The sequence below is a fragment of the Diadema antillarum genome, unplaced genomic scaffold (assembly GCF_040938485.1).
Source record: "Diadema antillarum isolate AM-2024a unplaced genomic scaffold, OU_Dant_1.0 scf00000049, whole genome shotgun sequence".
NCBI classification, from domain to species: Eukaryota; Metazoa; Echinodermata; class Echinoidea; order Diadematoida; family Diadematidae; genus Diadema; species Diadema antillarum.
In genome coordinates this window covers 3,194,763-3,214,629 of record NW_027270938.1, presented here as the reverse complement: position 1 = coordinate 3,214,629, position 19,867 = coordinate 3,194,763, and the positions used below count along the sequence as shown (strand labels likewise).

The 19,867-nt window shown below is 40.4% G+C and overlaps 1 protein-coding gene across 1 annotated transcript in view; it reads left to right on the top strand.

The window, feature by feature from the left end:
• LOC139715528 (dynein beta chain, ciliary-like) overlaps positions 1 to 19,867 on the top strand; it is a 58,155-nt gene that overhangs the window by 1,625 nt on the left and 36,663 nt on the right. The window contains 20 exon segments of the mRNA XM_071627095.1: positions 310 to 578; positions 4,061 to 4,129; positions 4,477 to 4,603; positions 5,136 to 5,456; positions 6,292 to 6,471; positions 7,071 to 7,256; positions 7,693 to 7,839; positions 9,375 to 9,629; positions 10,165 to 10,334; positions 10,813 to 11,035; positions 11,770 to 11,886; positions 12,279 to 12,365; positions 12,603 to 13,004; positions 13,622 to 13,867; positions 14,835 to 15,059; positions 15,756 to 15,847; positions 16,388 to 16,514; positions 17,148 to 17,300; positions 17,820 to 18,053; positions 19,398 to 19,690. Of these exon segments, the coding sequence (XP_071483196.1) occupies positions 310 to 578; positions 4,061 to 4,129; positions 4,477 to 4,603; positions 5,136 to 5,456; positions 6,292 to 6,471; positions 7,071 to 7,256; positions 7,693 to 7,839; positions 9,375 to 9,629; positions 10,165 to 10,334; positions 10,813 to 11,035; positions 11,770 to 11,886; positions 12,279 to 12,365; positions 12,603 to 13,004; positions 13,622 to 13,867; positions 14,835 to 15,059; positions 15,756 to 15,847; positions 16,388 to 16,514; positions 17,148 to 17,300; positions 17,820 to 18,053; positions 19,398 to 19,690 (3,923 nt within the window).

Genomic DNA, 19,867 nt, shown 5'->3' with positions numbered 1-19,867 from the left:
GTTTTTCAGAAATGATAAAAATCTGTTGTGCCTTCATGCTTTATACAATTATGCACTTTTCTTGTTTTATCTGTGTCACTGTCAAGTGTAAACCAATCAGTGAATTATAAGCTACATAAGAGCTTTAAACTGTACCTACTTTGCCATGGTAGATGACAGTACTTTAGTGCAAGACACAAATTGGTGCAGTAATGTGTATTGAACATTCTCATCCATTTCCCTGTCCTGAGTGGCCAATGTGCTTCGACTTTATATGTGTGTATACCAACGTGCTTACCGATATCTTTTACCTTCCTCTGTGTGCAAAAGATGTTGGACTGCTACGGTCCCATGCTTGACCGGCCGGTCATCCGGAACGACTTTGAGTGCAAGTACCCGATTGTCCTGGAGCTCTACAACCAGGAACTGGACAAGGCCAAGGAGCTCTACGACCAGCACGTCCAGGATACGGAGGATAGTGAGGGCAACCCGCCCCTGAACAAGAACATGCCCAGCATAGCCGGCCAGCTGAAATGGTCGTCCCAGCTCAGGGAGCGCATCAACAAGCCCATGAGTAGCTTTAAGCACATGGAGCACCCGTGAGTACCAATCAATCTAATGTCAAAGGTTTTACTTCCTACATACAGTGACCGTGTAATGACCTCATAGCCATGTAGGTTTTCCGCCCTTCCAGCATTTGCAAAATTCGCCGCATCACTGTAATGATGTGGTTGCTCGTTGCTCTCATGCATATCTCATTTAGACTCATTATCTCTTGCTTTCTTGCTGAAGTAGATGTTGCCAATGGTATCATCGGTAAAGAAATATTGATCATATTTTAGCCACCAGGCATGCACATGTTTTGACTGTTGTTTTTTATGAAGTTTAGATATAGTGAGCCTGTAGTCTTTTCTCTCTGAAAAATTAAATGAAAAATAGAAATGAGCAACACATGATTTGATCATTCGAAATGTTTATCTTTTGAGTAAACCTTATTTATTTCACAAATCTACATGTAGACTTTGTGCATACTGGAGTAGATGTCAACACTGATCCCATGCTACTTGTAAAGGAGGTTTCATTTCTTCCTTTAAATTCTATGCTGTTGAATTTCATTATTCATGCATTTTCTTCCAGTAGTGACCACTCACTGATGTTTGATAATAACTATGTTATATAAACATCAATGCGTGTATAGAGATAATCTCATTATTTCAACAAAATCATTCCTTTGGAGACTTCTATTCTTTCCTGTCACCGTCACGAATAAACATCAAAATCTGGGGCATATCACGAGAGCCTGATTTTTTGGTGCATTCCATTGTCCTGAAATGGAAGCTCTTTACTTAGACTGTTTTAGGACATCCAAATGACAGCATAATCTTAATTTTTAATTGTGGGATAAAAGAGCTGACTAACATGTCCTTGCATTTTTGTGGTGTTCTGCCGGGTACTCTATTGTAACAATAACACTGCTTTGAGAGTGGTGTTTTTTGTTTTCTTTTTAATTTGGGGACTTTGTCATACTGACTCTAAGCATTTGGAATAAATGCCTAATGTGTCCTCACACTGGGGAAAAATGGAATAAAATGCAAACCTAACCATTGCTTTGGATGAGAGATATTTCGTTTCCCTGTTAGGATCCGCAATTTGCTTCCTTTTCATCAAAAACACAAGGACTTTCAGGTGTGATATTTTGATTGCTAATATGACTCAGCTTTTTCTTAGTCTGACGAATGGAAGCTTGACATTCTGTGAGTGCTGACATGAGAAAGACAGATAAACCACTGTGAACAAGATTTCTTTTGCACCAAATGAAGGGCCTATTGTAAACAAGGGAACATCCATGTCAATAGTGCTCTGTCCACAGAATTATCGGACTTAATGCATTTGTGTAACTTTGGGAAATACAATCATTGGGATTAGTCACACTGGCAGACATCTTCGTTAGCTTCACATATATACAACACCTCATTCATGCATTAGATATCTCTAGATGTCTACATTCACACTCATCTTTTGCCACAGATAGCATTATCATCTGTCTTCACAGTGAACATTTTCTGTATTCTCATGTTCCATTCGCTGTATCTTCCATTCTTTCATCATCTTATTGTACAGGACTGGTGTTAAGAGGTAACTATCAGGAGCACCAGATTATATGCAAAAAAATGCACACACAGACAGGTCTTACACTGGTTCTGTCATTTCCTACAGTTTTTTTTTTTTTTTTTAACTAATTTTATTTGTTTGAGTTTCCTCTTAGCAGGTCTTTCAAAGTACTAATTCTGTTCAGTCTTGTTTGTGTTTATTCTCACATTGTTCTGTGGCCATGCACATGCAGTTCAGGAACTTGCCAAACAAGGCAGATCATAGTCTTTCATTTCTGTACTTTCACATTCAACCACAGCAAACTCCCACCCACTGCTTAAGCAGGTAGACAATTTAGGGAATTCTTTTTATAAGATTGGTATCTGGCATCACCGCAAAGTGATGTCATGTCAATATGTTGTTTTATTGTGGTCGTTGTTCATGTAGTGTTCAAATGTATTAATGAAACTGTTTTCCTAAAATTCTAAATTCTTCACATTATCAAAGAGATTAACATTTAGTGGTAACAAGTTCCCTTCACTTTTGTCAAAAATGAAAAGACTTGATGTGTTTCTGCTGTTAACACATTTGTTGTTTTGTAACCTTAATCCTTATTTTCTAACAAAAATTGAGAATAGTCCTTTGTCCATTTGAATTTTGATACAGTGAGAAGTTTTGAACAGATAGCATTCCAGTACAAACAAGTTGCTTGTTCATTTTTACAGGGTAGATAATGGGGTATAGATTGTAACTGTACAGAATATGATTGCGGTTTGTGCTGTGGAGTATTTTGATGTATTTGTGAGTGTAACATATGTAAGGCATGCTATCCTCTACTTCGGTAGAATGTTTGCATAATATATTGATTTAAAGAAATTGAATTCAAACAAACTATTCCCCTTTGTTATTTCTTTGCAAGATAACTGATATAATGTATGTTATGATAATCCATTTGCAAGGTTAAGACAATAGTAACAGTATTGTATTTTTGTATTGTTGTTTGAATTGTGCATGGTATACTACATTGTTTGGTTGTTCCATCTGGATGTTGTCTTTATGGAATCATTGAGTGTTGGTCAATTACTGAAACTTAGCATGAGTGTTTGGTATGACACAACAATTCATTCTATATGTCTCTGCATTAGTTTTATTTAAAAAGTAAAGTTCTTGAAATATGGTTCAGATCTTATTAAGACGGGCAGCTCTTTGATATGATTCGGATAAAAATGATCTGTGAATGGTTATTGGTCAAATGTTGAGGTGGAATTGTAAAATTGCATTGAATATTCATTAAAACATGTACCACATCAGGGGGGCGTTTCATCAACGAGTTCGTCGGAGGTTTTCACCAACAAATTTGCTCTCGGCCAATCAGACGCAAGGATTTCAGTAGCTTTTAACAGTTGTCAGTACAAATCAGCGACAAAAAGTTTCATGAAATGGTTCCAATTTGGTACATGCATGGGGGGGGGGGGGGTGGGGATCATATAGTGGTGTGAAAGGATTTTAGTGCAGTCTATGAAATTGAGAAGTCAAAGCTTAAATCAGACTTTAAGATCTCATCGTTTGTGCAATGTGATGTCATATACCCCTTGTATGCAAAATGTACAACTACTCTTACAGAACATGTTGCTGGAGAATGCAATTTTTTTTTCTTTTCTGTAGCAAACCCTACTTTACACCACAACATCTAACCTATGTCATATTTGTCTTCACTCAAATGAGCAGGTATTGTTTCTGTTTTTGATTTTCGCATGTGGATTCATGTCAATGTTATATTGGATGTGATCCAGTGGCCAACATTACAATTATTATTATGAGAAGAAAAGTTAATGTGTATGAGTGTTATTTTATGTTGAATTCTTGTACCTCTTCACCTGTTAAGGGGAAAAGGTGGAGAATGATATCAATAGAATTACTATCTTCCAGTGGTCTTACTGAGATTTTAAATGTAGCACAAATTAATCACTCTGTATCCTTTGCCTTCCAGAGTACTGAAGACAGAGGAGGCCAATGTTGTGTTCCAGAAGTATGAAGAAATGATCAAACTATTGACAAAGTAAGTGCCTCCATAGTTGGTTCCGTTAGATTTGCAGCCAATATTCAGCATGTTCTGAAAATGTTATGCAATTAGGGTGAAAGGGTGCTATCCCCAAAGAGAAGTCTTTCTCAAGTAATCAAAGTGTCCTGCTTAGCAGCAATTTCCATTTAAAGTAAACAAAACAAAGATGAAAAGGGAAGACAGTTGAAATGATTTCAGCGTTTATCATCATGACATCTCTGATGTGCGTGAAAATCTTACGAAACTCTTCAGGCATGTCTATGTTCACCTCTTACTCTTCTGCTGTCAGCAAATTACTGTACTAACGTGCCACTTTTCTTTCGGGCATTTTTTTTTTTCTGTAGATACGAGAGTGACACATATGAGAAGTGGACTCAGGGAGTGGATGAGGTCTGCCAGACAAACCTCAACCAATCTCTCATCACCAGGAATGAAGACACCAAGCTTGTCAATGTCAACTTTGACCCCAAGGTGAGAAATTTATGGGATTATACTGTCAAACGTTAAGAATTAGTAATAATTAACAATAACAGGAGCAATATAGCTAAGCAATATCATAGTAAGAGGCAAATATTTGTTTGCTTGCATAATAGCTATACAGTGCACTCCCGTCATAATGAACACGGTTATAATGACTGAAATTAAGGTTACAACGAAGTAAAAATTCAGGCCCTGACATTGTCTGCTCTATTTTTTTTATTGTTTATTTGTTTGGTTATAACGAAATTTCAATATAATAAAAGAAAACTGCAGGTCACAAGGACTTTGTTTAAAATGGGAGTTGACTGTACTCATTTTTCAGAAAAATGTGTGCTGCAGTATGTCTTACATAGTAGGTGAGAAACTACGCTATAGAAAAAAGTGTAGCATATTTAGTCCCCTTGGAGTGTAATGTAGCTGTTATTTAGAAGCATCCATTTAGTATGTGCATCTTGTTAAGTGTTACATGACGATGGTGACTGTTCAGAGGAGAAGTAAATATTTTCAAATTGTTGTTTTACAGTTGGTGGCCGTGCTGCGTGAAGTGAAGTACCTCATGATCCGCCAGGAGGAGTCCATCCCGGAGAGCGCCGCCACCATCTACGAGAAGCACGAGACGCTGCGCAAGTACGTGGCCAATCTTGACCTGACACAGGCGTGGTACAACAAGGTCCGCACCACCGTACTGGAGGTGGAGTATCCCCTCATCGAGGGCCAGTTGGCCGACCTGGACACCCGGCTCAAGCAAGCTGAGGCCCAGCTGAACTGGAACTCGGACTCCGTCTGGGAGTACATCCAGGAGACGCGGGACCAGGTCCGGGACCTGGAGAAGCGAGTGCAGCAGGTAACTCACAGTACCAGGACTCACCTTTAGAGGTGGCCCAGTGGCCCAGGGCCACTAAAAATTGATGGCCGACATCGATTTCCAAAAAGGTTCTCTATTAATGGCCCAACTGGACAGCTTAATATTCAAAATGGATTGTTATGTTTCCTTTCATTTTGGGCTAATGCATTCTTTTTTGGGCCACCGAACTTTCAAATCTAGAGATTTTAATGGCTGAATGGGCCACCGGAGAAAAAAAAAGAAGCTAGTGTTGAGCTGTGACAACAGCATTACAATGTAGCAGTGGCTGTGAACTCTATGTGTTTGCTCAGAAGTTGTGTTACTCACACGTGATTGAAAGTCAAGCATACCTAATTGCAGTGTATTCATCCTGCAGATCTTGTGAGACCTTGTATCGAAGGAATCTGTTGACTAATAGTGGCTGATTTTGTCATAGTCGTACAGTTTGAACAGATTTGCCTCTCTTCTTGTCATTGAAAGTAACTGTTATTAGCTTGAGTGCTAGTGATGTCTGCGTAGATTTGTTGTGTGGTTGTGATTTGAGTTGAAGGGATGCTGTTTGATGATGTTGAAATCTACTGTGAATTTTCTTGTTTCATGTATTGGCTTTTGAAATATTCATATGCCAACCAGAGCTTTCTGGACTACCCTCGACTGAGGTTATTTTAGTCATATTATCATACAATTTCCTCTGCTGATCTGTGAATATGCCATGTGATATGCGTGGTTGCCAGTCGAAAAGTCTGTGCTGTACATGTGCTATGATTCAAAGTGTGTAGGGTTTGCTTTGTTGTGATCTTGTAATAAAGGGCTTCCCTTTCCTTTGCCCAAACAGGCCAAGGACAACGTGGATCAGATCAAGCGCATCATGCAAGACTGGAGCAAACAGTCGCTGTTCGAGCGCAAGGAGCTGAAGAAGGAGAGCCTGTTGGCGCTGGACGACCGACAGGAGCGGCTCAACAAGCGCTACGCCGAGATTACCACAACAGGGGAGAAGATCCACGCCCTCATGAAGGTAGAGAGACGCGCCGGTATTGATCAATTAAGTCACAGATGAAGGAATGATTGTTGGGACAGAAATGAGCTAGTTTTCAGAATGACGGTCAAGTATGTCCATTGTTGAGAGAATACTGTAAAAGCGGACATTTTCACGCAGTCACGTAATTCGCACTTCGTTGAGTAAGATGACTTTCACATATTGATATCGCGGAATAAGAATATACAAAGCTATTTCATACAAACAAGCAGTGGTTTATTTTTGCGTTAGTTTTATGTCACGTAAAAATATCCACATCACGAAATTTTCCACTTTAACAGTATACCTTAAGTGCAGAGATTATAATCATGTGGGTATCACTTCTAATTCTGTTAGTATATTTTCTGTTAGTAAATGTACAGTCTGATAGTATGCCATCAACCAGTTTCAATGAAATCCTCCTGTGTGTACAATTTTCAGCATATTCCAGCAGAGAAGAAACCAAATGTTTCATTCCTTTTGCTATATTGGAAATTCAACATTATTGTTTGATGTTGTCAAAAGCTTTGCGCTATATCATCTGCTGCTTCCCTTCTATTCCTAATGTCTGGCCTTCCTCTTCTATTTCTCGATTGCAGGAGAACCTGGCTCTTTTCAAGGCGGAGGCTGGCAGCGACATCTGGAAGGCCTACGTCGACTACCTGGACGACATGGTCGTCGACGGCTTCTACAGCTGCATCCTGTGCACTCTCAACTACCTGCTGGAGAACACAGACCTCAAACAATGCATCGCTCCCCTCTTTGAGGCTAGGCTGGAGCTACAGGTTACTACCTCTCCCTTTTATACAGTTTTTTTCACTCATCAATCAAATTTTAAGAGAACATTTGGTATTAATGTAGAGTTTAGCAATTGAAAAGAGTATAAATGTCCACCATATATATGGAATAAAAAATGTTTCACAGGAATCCTTAATGATTTTTTTCCAATGGTTTTTAAACTGTTGCTTCAAGATAGAACATCTTCTGCAGTTCAAGGTTTGGTTATGTATATTCTGAAATAAGTTTATCAGGTGAACATTTCTGTTAGATTCTTGTGTTCCTGTCCAGTCCTTGTTATGTTGCAGTAGTAAGACCCAAAATCCACATTCAGTCATTGCATTTGTCAGCTTACTCTTGAAGAATGATCATTCACAGTTATTATTGACCAGTAATTGTACATAAAGATTTAGCATTATAACGTTATACCTCGTGCTCAATCAGGTACCTGACATGATGTTCAACCCATCGCTCGACTATGGTGTTGCGGACGGCTTCTATGACCTGGTGGAGATGCTGATCAGTGACACTTACAAGATGGCGTCCCTGGTCAAGAGATTAGCTGAGCACAATGGCATGGATCATTATCAAGTATGTATCACTCTTCCCCTCATTCTCTCTCCTGTGTTTGTTCGTAACTCTCTTCAGTCTGCTTGTAAATACTTCCTGTCAAATTGCTTTTTTTTTGTGTAAGATAGACACATTGATGCATTCAAAGTTGTTTTACTCAAACAGTTGCACTGCCATTTCCATTTCAGTATGTAAAACCAGTGCAGGATTTGTGCACTTATTGTCCCCGCCGAACGAGTTCGAGCAGGGGACTATGAAACGGGCTCCGTACGTGTGTGTGTCCGTGTGTCCGTCCGTCCGTCCGTCCGTCCGTGTGTCCGTGTGTCCGTGTGTGCGTCCGTGTGTGATCAAAATCTTCAATTTGCTACTTCTCTGTCATTTATAAGCCAATTTTGATTCTGTTTGCTTTATATGATAGCACTACATGGGAGCTTTGAAACTTCTACACAGAATTTCAGTCGTGACCTTTGACCTTGACCTTTGACCTATATTGTACATTTTGCTACAAAATGCTACTCCTTCGCCATTTCTAACCCGATTTCGATTCCGTTTGCTTTATGTGATGGCACTAGGTGAGGGCTTCAAAACTTCTACACATAATTTTGACCTTTGACTTCTTTGACCTTTGACCTTGATTTTTTGACCTATATTGTACATTTTGCTACAAAATGCTACTCCTTCGCCATTTCTAACCCGATTTCGATTCCGTTTGCTTTATGTGATGGCACTAGTTGAGGGCTTCAAAACTTCTACACAGAATTTTGACCTTTGACTTCTTTGACCTTTGACCTTGATTTTTGACCTATATTGTACATTTTGCTACGAAATGCTACTCCTTCGCCATTTTTAACCCGATTTCGATTCCGTTTGCTTTATATGATGGCACTAGTTGAGGGCTTCAAAACTTCTACACAGAATTTTGACCTTTGACTTCTTTGACCTTTGACCTTGATTTTTGACCTATATTGTACATTGGCTACAAAATGCTACTCCTTCGCCATTTCTAACCCAATTTCGATTCCATTTGCTTTATGTGATGGCACTAGGTGAGGGCTTCAAAACTTCTACACAGAATTTTGACCTTTGACTTCTTTGACCTTTGACCTTGATTTTTTACCTATATTGCACATTTTGTTACAAAATGCTACTTCCGGCGGGGACATATGTTACGCACCGCGTAATTTCTACTTTTCCTTGTATACATTTGTCAACAGTCATTGGAAGACCTTCTAAATCTAATTCAACATGAAAATTTAAATCTTTCAAAAGACCACCACAATTTTAACAGAAAATGTCTTAACTCTTGTCCAAGAGCTTTCTTGCACCAGGGTAAAACAGATTTCACATATTTTAACCTTTGCTGACTCTCTGTATGTCAGTATAACAGTATGAATTCATGCAGACACATATAGTAAAAATATTTGCACACTTTTGCTTTTGAAGCTTGAGTCACATTGCATGAAAAAATGAGCATATTCCCATTTTTCAATTTTATAGCAAGCAGTATGATTATATGTCATAAATTTCAACACAATGCGTACATTCTCCCATTGCAGAGTGACCTCGAGGGCATGGACGAGCTGTCGGACCTGCGCAACGAGCTGATGGACCGTGTGCAGACCATCATGACCAAGGCGCAGGAGTACCGCAACTCGTTCGACAACTACGCCTACCTGTGGGTGGACGACCGCAAAGAGTTCATGCGCCAGTTCCTGCTCTACAACCACGTGCTGACCACGGAGGAGATCGAGGCCCACGCCGAAGACGGCGTGCCGGAGTGCCCGCCCACCCTGGACCAGTTCAAGGAGCAGGTAAAATACGAAAAAAGGATGAAATAAGTGAACCAGATCACGCTTGTCTCACTCTAGTAAACAGCTGTTAAGTGGTCACTAAATGTGATGCTTTCACACAATGTTGGATGTTGTCATGTAATATTGCTGAAATGTTGTGAACATGTGTCCTTCTGTTAGACAGTTGGACTCTTTCAGGCATCAGTTGATCTTGTACAGTATTCATATGCTGTTTGAAGTTGTGTTGTGTCTGTTGGAAGGAGAACTAGCTTTCACATCACAATGATAGGCTGTCATTACTATCACCCTGTCATATAGTACAAATTATAATGTCACATTCAAACGTTGAAAGCTAAAAGCTCTTCAGTGCACAATGATTTCATGACCTTGACATGATAAGGTACCCAAGCTCTTGGCGTTCGTCAGTATCCTGCATTATAGATACTAACTTTGATTATGCTGTAGGAAGAATAAACATTTATGACATGATAGATGTACACATCGAGAGGAATGCTGATCATGTAATGAAGCGTATTTGTCAATCGTAACTTGACAGGTGGACACATATGAGAAGATCTACAGCGAGGCAGATGAGATCGAACCCGAGCAGGTGTTTGATGCGTGGTTCCGTGTGGACGCCAAGCCCTTCAAGGCTGCCCTGCTGAACATCATCAAGAAGTGGAGCTTCATGTTCAAGCAGCACCTGATTGATCATGTGACCAACAGGTGAGGGATTCCTGGCCCCGTGTGCAGATTTCTTAATCTCATTTTGTGTAACCTGAACACACACAAAAAAGGGAAAATGATTTGATATTTCATAGTTGTGCACAAAATCACAGCTGTAACATCTGTAATGATAATGGTAATGATTGTCAGCAGGTGGCCCCAATTATGCTTTCTTTTAATTGTTAGCATGGAACTGACTTATTCCAGTAGCAATTAATTGCAATGAATAGATTAACATGTTGTAATGAAATGCCATTCACACCTCACTATCATATGTCATTTCTCCTATCTTGCCATCTCAGATTCTCTTTTTTTAAAATCATTTAGAAGTGGAATGCATCAAATTTTCTTCATTTTCTCATATTCTAAATGCATCAATCTGTCAATATACTTTTTTTTTTTTTGCTGATTTTTTAATCCCCATCTCACTTTGTCTGCTGCTTCCCGTTTCTCTTGTTCCTCTGTCGTGCCCCACCAGCCTGAGTGAGCTGCAGGAGTTCATCAAGGTCGGCAACCAGGGCCTGACCAAGCAGGTGGAGGAGGGCGACTACGATGGCCTGGTTGAGTGCATGGGTCACCTGATGGCGGTCAAGGAGAGGACGGCGGCCACCGACGAGATGTTCGAGCCTATCAAGCAGACCATTGAGCTGCTCAAGACCTACGATCAGGAGATGTCCGAGGAGGTCCATACTCAGCTACAGGTGAGTTTCACTGAAGCCTTCCTTCCATGCGGATGGAATGATAAATGTAATGTAATGTTCTTCGGGAATATCTTTTCCATATTCTTTATCTGTTATTATTTTTTTTTCATTCATTTTGTTCTGTTAGCACTCTTATAGTTCGCAATTTTATGTATTGTGATTATGGATGTATCAATCAGAAAATATATCAAAAAATATCTTTTATCTCATATTTTTCTTGAGAAATTTTTGTTGGTGTTGCACAATATGTAAAAAAAGACGATGAAGATATGGTTCTTGTATTCTGCAAGCCCTGCCAAGTTTATGAAGATTGTAGATATCGATTGACATTGTCAAATTACTGGTAGTATGATGTACGTGTACATTGAATCTGAAGACACACAGTGCTGTCAAGTTTGATATGGACATACAAATACAATCTGTTGATGTTTATGTGAATGATTATTTTTACTCTCTGGTCTGAGTGTAAAGGCTATTTATCAAATACTGTAACATGTTCTGTGGTTGGCATGCTGGTTTATTGTGAAGTTTACCTTCTCTTCATGAGACCTACATTACTTTGCACACTGTGGCTGCTGTCCTATGACAGCGAAACATGTAGGAGTTGTGGTTCCTTTCAAAACATAGCAGTCCTAAGCATGAGCAGTGCACCGACTTATGACATATCTGTTTGTGAAGACTGTTTTATTGTGTGACATTTTATCTATGCCCTTATCACCGTGTCACACGTGCAGGAGCTGCCTGAGCAATGGAACAACACCAAGAAGATCGCCATAACCGTCAAACAGCAGGTGGCGCCCTTGCAGGCCAACGAGGTCGCCATCATCCGCAGGAAGTGCACATCATTCGATGTAAGTTTTGCGATAAATAATTACGCCTACTTACGCAAGCAACTTATTTTACCTCTGGCTTGGATTGACACCTTTCAGTGAAGGAAAATTCCTCAATTATTTCTGTACATGTTTAAAGTACTGAATTCTTTGATATCACACTGAATGGTCAACGCCTGATTAAATAAACCCATTTAATAGAGTCATTTGCTCTAAATTTTAATGCCATTCCTTTATTACAAATTCCTGTTAACTACCATTCCCAGACGAAATGTATATTTATATTTTGATATATACATGTATAAATGTCAATGATATTTTGAAGGCTAAGACTTGTTTAGAAATTATTCTTTGATGCAAAGTATTCATGGCAGAGCATTATTTCCTTTGCATTTTCTGTTTTTCTTTTTCAGGTCAGGCAACATGAGTTCCGCGAGCAGTTTAGGAAGGATGCACCATTCATCTTCACTTTCGAGAATCCATATCAGTGCCTGGATAAGGTGAGTTTTCATCACCCTTGCTGAGGTTGATGGCCATTCATAAAATGATCTGTCGTGTATACTGTAGGTTAGCCATTTTATAACAGTTTGATACGTAATACATGGCAACCAAAAGGATGTGGAGTGTGATGTATGTTTGAATTGCTTGTATCCAGACCTGATAATTTGAAAAGGAATAGCACAACTGACAAGGCATCGTGCTGTTTTTGCCCCTCACACAAAAAAAACCCCTAACAGTGCCACCGCATCATCTTCGAGATGGAGGAGAACATGGCGAAACTTCAGGAGTCCGCTGGCCTCTTCGAGGTCAACATGCCGGACTACAAGCAGCTGAAGGCTTGCCGGCGCGAGGTGCGCCTCCTCAAGCAGCTCTGGGACATGATCGTGCTGGTGCGCTCCAGCATTGACGACTGGAAGACCACACCCTGGCTGGAGATCAATGTGGAGCAGATGGAGATGGACTGCAAGAAGTTCGCCAAGGACATCCGCAGCTTGGACAAGGAGATGCGTGCCTGGGACGCGTACAATGGCCTGGACGCCACGGTCAAGAACATGCTGACCTCGCTGCGCGCCGTCAGCGAGCTCCAGAACCCGGCCATCCGCGACCGCCATTGGCAGCAGCTCATGGCAGCCACCAAGGTGTGTTCTTCTTTTCCTCTCTTCCTCGTAACCATTCTCCTAGCTCATCAACAGTAATAAGACATTAACATAATTTCCTAACAGTAGAAGGAACACAATACATTATGACTCTTAACGGTCACTGCCTAGGGCACAGATGGGCATTTAAATGTTTAAGTTGTATTGAGTCTGAAGCCTTTTAAGAATCTCTGACATGACCAAAAGAAATTAGCAAAATATAGCCATACCACTTGTTCCTTTTCAAGTATGGTGTGTTAATGAGACTTAGTGTGACAGAAAGCAATTGCAAATATTGATGCACAGGATGGATTTTATTTAATGTTTCTTACAGGTCTTACGCATCCTTGAAATTCTGAATTGATATGTATTAACCGTAAAGTATAAGCTAAACTTGCCATTAGCAGAAAAAGAATGGAAGCTGCCATTTCATTTCTGAAGTGCATGAATGTATGGCATGAGGTGGTTGATATAGTGCATATTTAGTGATAGTATTTAAAACTTCCTTGTCTGCTCTTATGATGGCCTTACTTTGTTTGCTAATGACTTGGTGTACTAGGTCAGATTAAAAGCATGCTTTTTTTACTATTCTCTCACACCTGTCTGTGCATGGCACACAGGTCAAGTTCACGATGGACAGCGAGACCACCCTGTCCGACCTCCTCGCCCTCAACCTTCACAACTTTGAGGACGAGGTGCGCAACATCGTAGACAAGGCCGTCAAGGAGATGGGCATGGAGAAGGTGCTGAAGGAGCTCAACACTACCTGGTCCGCCATGGAGTTCGATTACGAGAAGCACAGCCGCACTTCCATCATGCTGCTCCGCTCCAACGAGGAGCTCATTGAGACTCTCGAGGACAACCAGGTGAGTGGGAAAAAGAAATAGTTATAATTTCAATTTCGAACATTTTTTATGCCATCACCATGGGAGCTTTCCAGCGATTTCAGTTTTGACTCCAAGAATGGGCCAGAATCCCCAATATGTACGTTGTAGGAGATTTACTGATATGTAAAACTGCGACAATTTGTGGAATTTATTCAATCTGAAAAGGCCCCCAAAAGCCTGTACCCTATTAATGACAAACCAAGAGACATATTTTCTGCAGTTCAGTGAGAAAGAATCAAGTTCAAATTTTGTGAAAAAGTGTATCCCAGTCATATTTATCAGCAATTTATGACGGACAGAGATCATTATGCCACAAACTGTTTGCTTTATTCATTTTTTTGGCCTAGATGCCTCTACTCATATTTGCAGATCCCAGTCACCACCTCCCTCTTTCTCCCTTGTCGACAAGATTGCTGGCAACCTCAATCCCAGACAGGATTTTATTACATCTGCACTGGTAGACGGAATTAAAAATGTGTTTTTGATATAAATTACTAGTCTTGGTTGTTATGGCAGAGCTGCAAAGGCTCTGTGATTCTGCAGGACACTTCCTGAAAACTTCCAATGTTTCTTCATGTGTAGATAATACAATATGAAAACCTTCCTGATTCCTTGACATTTTTTTCCAGTAAAGAGCTAGGAACTGAATTGCTTTTGCAATAAATCAGGATCAGGCTTTGTAATTAGCATGGCATTTTGGTCACAATCTGTGTCACAGGTTCTCTTTGACAAGAGTGCAGAACAGAAGACGGACCAGTTCAATATGTTTAGTGTCCTTTCTTTTTGGGATGGGATTGTACAGGGATATCTGATTTTGCATAAAGTGGCAGGCAATGCGCAAGTACATATGTTTCTCTGATTGCTTTTGGAATCATCCTGATATTGGTGGATGAATGTTAGCAGTCCTGGTAACTTATGGTTCTGTATAATTAATCTCTCTGAACAGGTTCAACTGCAAAACTTGATGACCTCCAAGCACATTGCCCACTTCCTGGAGGAGGTCTCGGGGTGGCAGAAGAAGCTGTCCACCACGGACTCCGTCATCAGCATCTGGTTCGAGGTGCAGCGCACCTGGTCCCATCTCGAGAGCATCTTCATTGGCTCGGAGGACATCCGCAACCAGCTGCCCGAGGACTCCAAGCGATTCGACGGCATCGACAGCGACTTCAAGGCAAGTTTCTATCTCTTGTCTTGCCCAAAACCTGGAGAGATTATTCCCCCCCCCCCCATAACTGTAATACATTTCCTCAACAAGACGTTGTTTCTATCCTTGCCTTTGATTTGTAACGGTGCAGTATACATAGATAAATACACCATATTGCGGTTTTCCACCGTGTTATGCTCAAAGTTGCTATTCACAATATCAAATACTGTAAAGTGGAAATTTTTGCTTGAGTTACTTTTCGAGCTCAGCATGGTTAGATGAATTTCATGTGTTAGCAATTTCGCGGAATCAAAATGCAAAGTAGTACATATAAAAAGCTAAAAAAAATGTTTTTGTTATTTTTGTGCTAGTTTCATGTGGGCAAAATGTGTGAAAATTTCCACTTTAACAGTACGTCAATTAAGAAGATGACATGTTGCCTATCTAATATTTCAGCAATTAAAACCTTTGGAAATGGAGGATGGCATATGAGGTCTATCTCAAGGATGATATGTGAATATATTTATTTTGATGGAAAACTAATTCTGTATTTTTAGCGGCAGTCATGGCTGCTGCAGTCCAACAATGCAACATCAAAATTCATGAAATATATGGCATACCTTTCCATCATCTATCCTTGCACCGAGGTGGCTTTGTTTTGACAAGTATTAAAGAGTTTATCACCGATTCAAGCGTTCAATTTGTGCTCCTCATTCCAAACAGGAACTGGCAGCTGAGATGGAGAAGACCCCCAATGTGGTGGAAGCCACCAACAGACCCAAACTCTTTGACCGGCTGGAGGCGATCCAGTCCAGGTGAGACTTTGGCTTTCGAACCCCACAATTAAAGGGCTTGAAACTGAATTGCTTTTGCAGAAGTTCAGGATCAGGTTTTGGAATGGAATAGCATGGCATTTTAATGACAGTCCATCTCACAGGAGGTTTCTTTGCTATGAGCACAGAACCAGAACAGAAGACAGGCCAGTTCATTGCATTTAGTGTCCTTCTTATCTTTTTGGGATTGAAGTGTACAGCGATATTCCATCATGTTGAGTCATTCTACATCAAATTCATGTTCTTCATTTTGGCAATCATTCCCTTCCATGACCAAACTTAACCTGTTGAAAGACGGACTGATTTTGCTACAACACGCATTTCCCATAGACACTCTAATCGAGTATACTCGGGAATCGTCCACAGTGGGTCAATTACTCTTGGTGTGCTTCACTTCATACGTGTGCAGAGTATGAGAGCAGGACTTGAGAATTCCCAGTGAGTTCTACAATGTTGTGTAAGATGTGTAAAATCATTTCAATGGTTATATTAATTTTTATGATATTCATTCTCTTTCTTCAGCCTGGTTGTCTGTGAGAAGGCTCTTGCTGAGTACCTCGAAACCAAGAGGTTGGCTTTCCCGCGCTTTTACTTCGTCTCCTCTGCCGATCTCCTGGACATCTTGTCCAATGGCAACAACCCATCCCTGGTGAGAGAGAGAGCTGTCACTGTAACGGCAAATCAACAAATATCTTTCATTGCAATAGTCCTTTTTTTTTTTAAAGATTCATGATCTTCTTTTTGTGTGTGTGTGTGTGTGTGTGATGACCGTTATGTGACAAACGCACACCACTGTATTTATCAATTCTTTTTATGCCTCCATCACAAAGTGTTGCTGGAGGCATCATTTCCTCTTTTATTTGCGTTGTGTGCATGGCATATATTTTGATAGCATTTCTCTTCATTGCTGGAAACCTTTTCAAGAACCTACTTCCTAAAATATTGGTAGACGATCAAAGTGAAGTTGCTAGTGCCTGACAAAAATAAAAGAAGAAAAAAAATTGTACGCTTGCCATTTACTTCTGAAGAGTGAAGAGAGAGGGCCATTTCGAGATCATGAAACATGCCACAACTCGGTCATGTGATTTATTTTTACTGAGCTCAAACAAGCTTTTATGTTTTCAAACAATCATCAAAGTGTATATATAGTGATTATCTGTACTTTTTGGGGCAGAATGAAAGAAATATTCACCGTATTGATAAGTTCGCTCTTTTGCTGTAGACATTTTAAAAGAATGGTTATGAATCTTTGTGATCAATCACGCTGCCTGTGTTTGTCCAGGTCCAACGCCATCTGTCCAAGCTGTTTGACAACACGGCCAAGATGAAGTTCAAGCAAGACGACGAGGGCAACGACACAAAAGAGGCCCTCGGCATGTACAGCAAGGAAGGAGAGTACGTGGACTTCGACAAGGTCTGCGAATGCAACGGACAGGTAAGTGGGCATGTAGAGGCTAAACTACCTTACTCTACCCTCTCATATACATGTATATATATATATATATATATACACACACACAAGACTGCTTGGTGGCTACTAATATCTTGTCACTGACACAAGATCTATTCCTACTTTTCATATAACTGACAGAGATGTTACCCATGTTAATAAGTTTCTTTTTTTTTGTCTGCTTGTTTGTTTGTTTGTTTTGACAGCCAGATGATACAATTTGATAAAAGATTGCACTTATCTGCAATCGCGCCGGCTGTATTCATACACATGATCATGCCCAAACATTTTGTATCATCTGATGACTGAGAGTGATATAGGTAAAGTGCGGTGGGAAGTTTTTCACAATCAAGTTTATGAATTTTCACAAAATGCAGAGCCACAATGCACAGACAAGGACTTTTCCTTCAGTTAGGCATAACAAGTAGCTTCATCTTGCCTTATGTATGACAAGAAAAACATTTTTACTTGATGCTAACTCTTTTCCATTTACTTCTGACCCAGGTTGAGGTGTGGCTGAACCGTGTCATGGACACCATGCGCTCCACCGTGCGCTCCCAGTTTTCCGAGGCTGTGGTGTCATATGAGGAGAAGCCCCGCGAGCAGTGGCTGTATGACTTCCCCGCCCAGGTGGCTCTGGCCTCCACCCAGGTCTGGTGGACCACGGAGGTCAACATCGCCTTTGCTCGGCTGGAGGAGGGTCATGAGAATGCCATGAAGGATTACAACAAGAAGCAGGTAAGAAAGTGGGAGTGTTCTCGTTGTTATAGTATGCCGCTTTTCCTCAGACAGGACTGTTTGCTTTCAAACTATTAGTGTGAACATTGTAACCTCTCATTCATAATTTCCTGTCATTGTTTATAGCTGTGCAAACAAACAAATAAGTTAGAGATAATGATCATTTGTTATTCAATCAATTCTCATCCTGTGTTCTCTACCTACTAGTTATGTACTTCCACTGCTTTTGGGACAAATGACCATTTTTTGTAAGAGTTTTATCTTATGACTATTTCTGTAAGTCATGATAAAGGGTCATGATGATAAGCAATGAACATAATGAACTCGAGGTGATATTACTAGTGAGTTACAGAGATTACACAAAGAACTCTTGTTGTCTTAACCCTAACTAGGCCGACGTTCCGCGCGATGTATCGCAATCGCAAAAAGCTATCACCGCTACGTTTCATGACTTTTTTCTTTCAAGTCTCCCGCATCTTTTGACACCAAATTTGCGACGCCCGGGCGCGCGGTTCCGAAGTTACGCATAAATATGTACATGCATGTCAGACCAAAAATTGCTCAAAAACGTCAATTCGTGTACAATTTCAATGCAAACTGTGCTTACTGGCAAATTTCATAAAAGCAGGATTATTTTGGTGTTTTAATGATTAAAATCAATGAATATCATGTTTTCTTGTTCGGAGCGATGTCGCGGACAAATTTCATCAAAAAAACAATGAAAAACATAAAGTCGAAAAAACACAGAAATACATAAGAAATTCAAAAAAACAATAAAATACTTAAGAATTTTTTCTGATATCACTTTTTTTTAATTACATTTGCTAAGGATACTAAAAAGAATATTTGCACAAAAAATGTGCCTGTTTTGAGCTTTTTTTTTGTGTGATTTATACCAAATAGTTTGATTTTATGCATCATCATGCATACATTAGCATAATTTAGCATAAATGATGATTTTTTTTTGAAAAATTAACTTCATGGTATTTTAGATTACATCATAGGCAATGTGTGTGCCAATTTTCGTCGCGATCGCGCGGTCGACGGCCGAGATAGATCTGGAGGGGTGGGCCTGGGAGGCCCCCCCCCCCCCCCCGGCTCTATCAACTACAACCACCTAAATAGCCCGGCCTAGTTAGGGTTAAATGCTTAACTTGGGAGCTTCTCCTGTCCTCTAATCCTAATTGCAGTGATGATATATGATTTAAAGGCCTTGTCTTGTTCATAATGGACCCAATTTGATGATAAATACAGATACTCTAACTGTAGCTGTAACTGTAACTGTACTGGAAACTGTTTCTTCTCCCAACAAGCCAAAAATTTCTTCTGTATTCCAATCCACAGATCCAGCAGCTGAACGCGCTGATTGGTCTCCTGATCGGCCAGCTCTCCAAGGGTGACCGCCAAAAGATCATGACCATCTGCACCATCGATGTGCACGCCCGTGACGTGGTGGCCATGATGGTCATGAAGAAGGTGGACAACGCCCAGGCCTTCCAGTGGCTGTGCCAGCTGCGCCATCGCTGGTCTGACGACGACAAGCACTGCTTTGCCAACATCTGTGATGCCCAGTTCAAGTACTCCTATGAGTACCTGGGAAACACGCCTCGTCTTGTCATCACTCCACTGACTGACAGGTACACATGTATATGATATATTCCATGCCTAATTCCGGTTTAGAATAAGTCCAGAATGTACCTAGTTTTGTCCTCTTTTGTTCTTCTCTCTTTTTCTCTCTCTCTCTCTTTTTTTTTTTTTTTTTTGCTGTGTTCAGGCATGTGGGTAGGTTTGTTTGTTTGTTGTCCCCGCCGAAC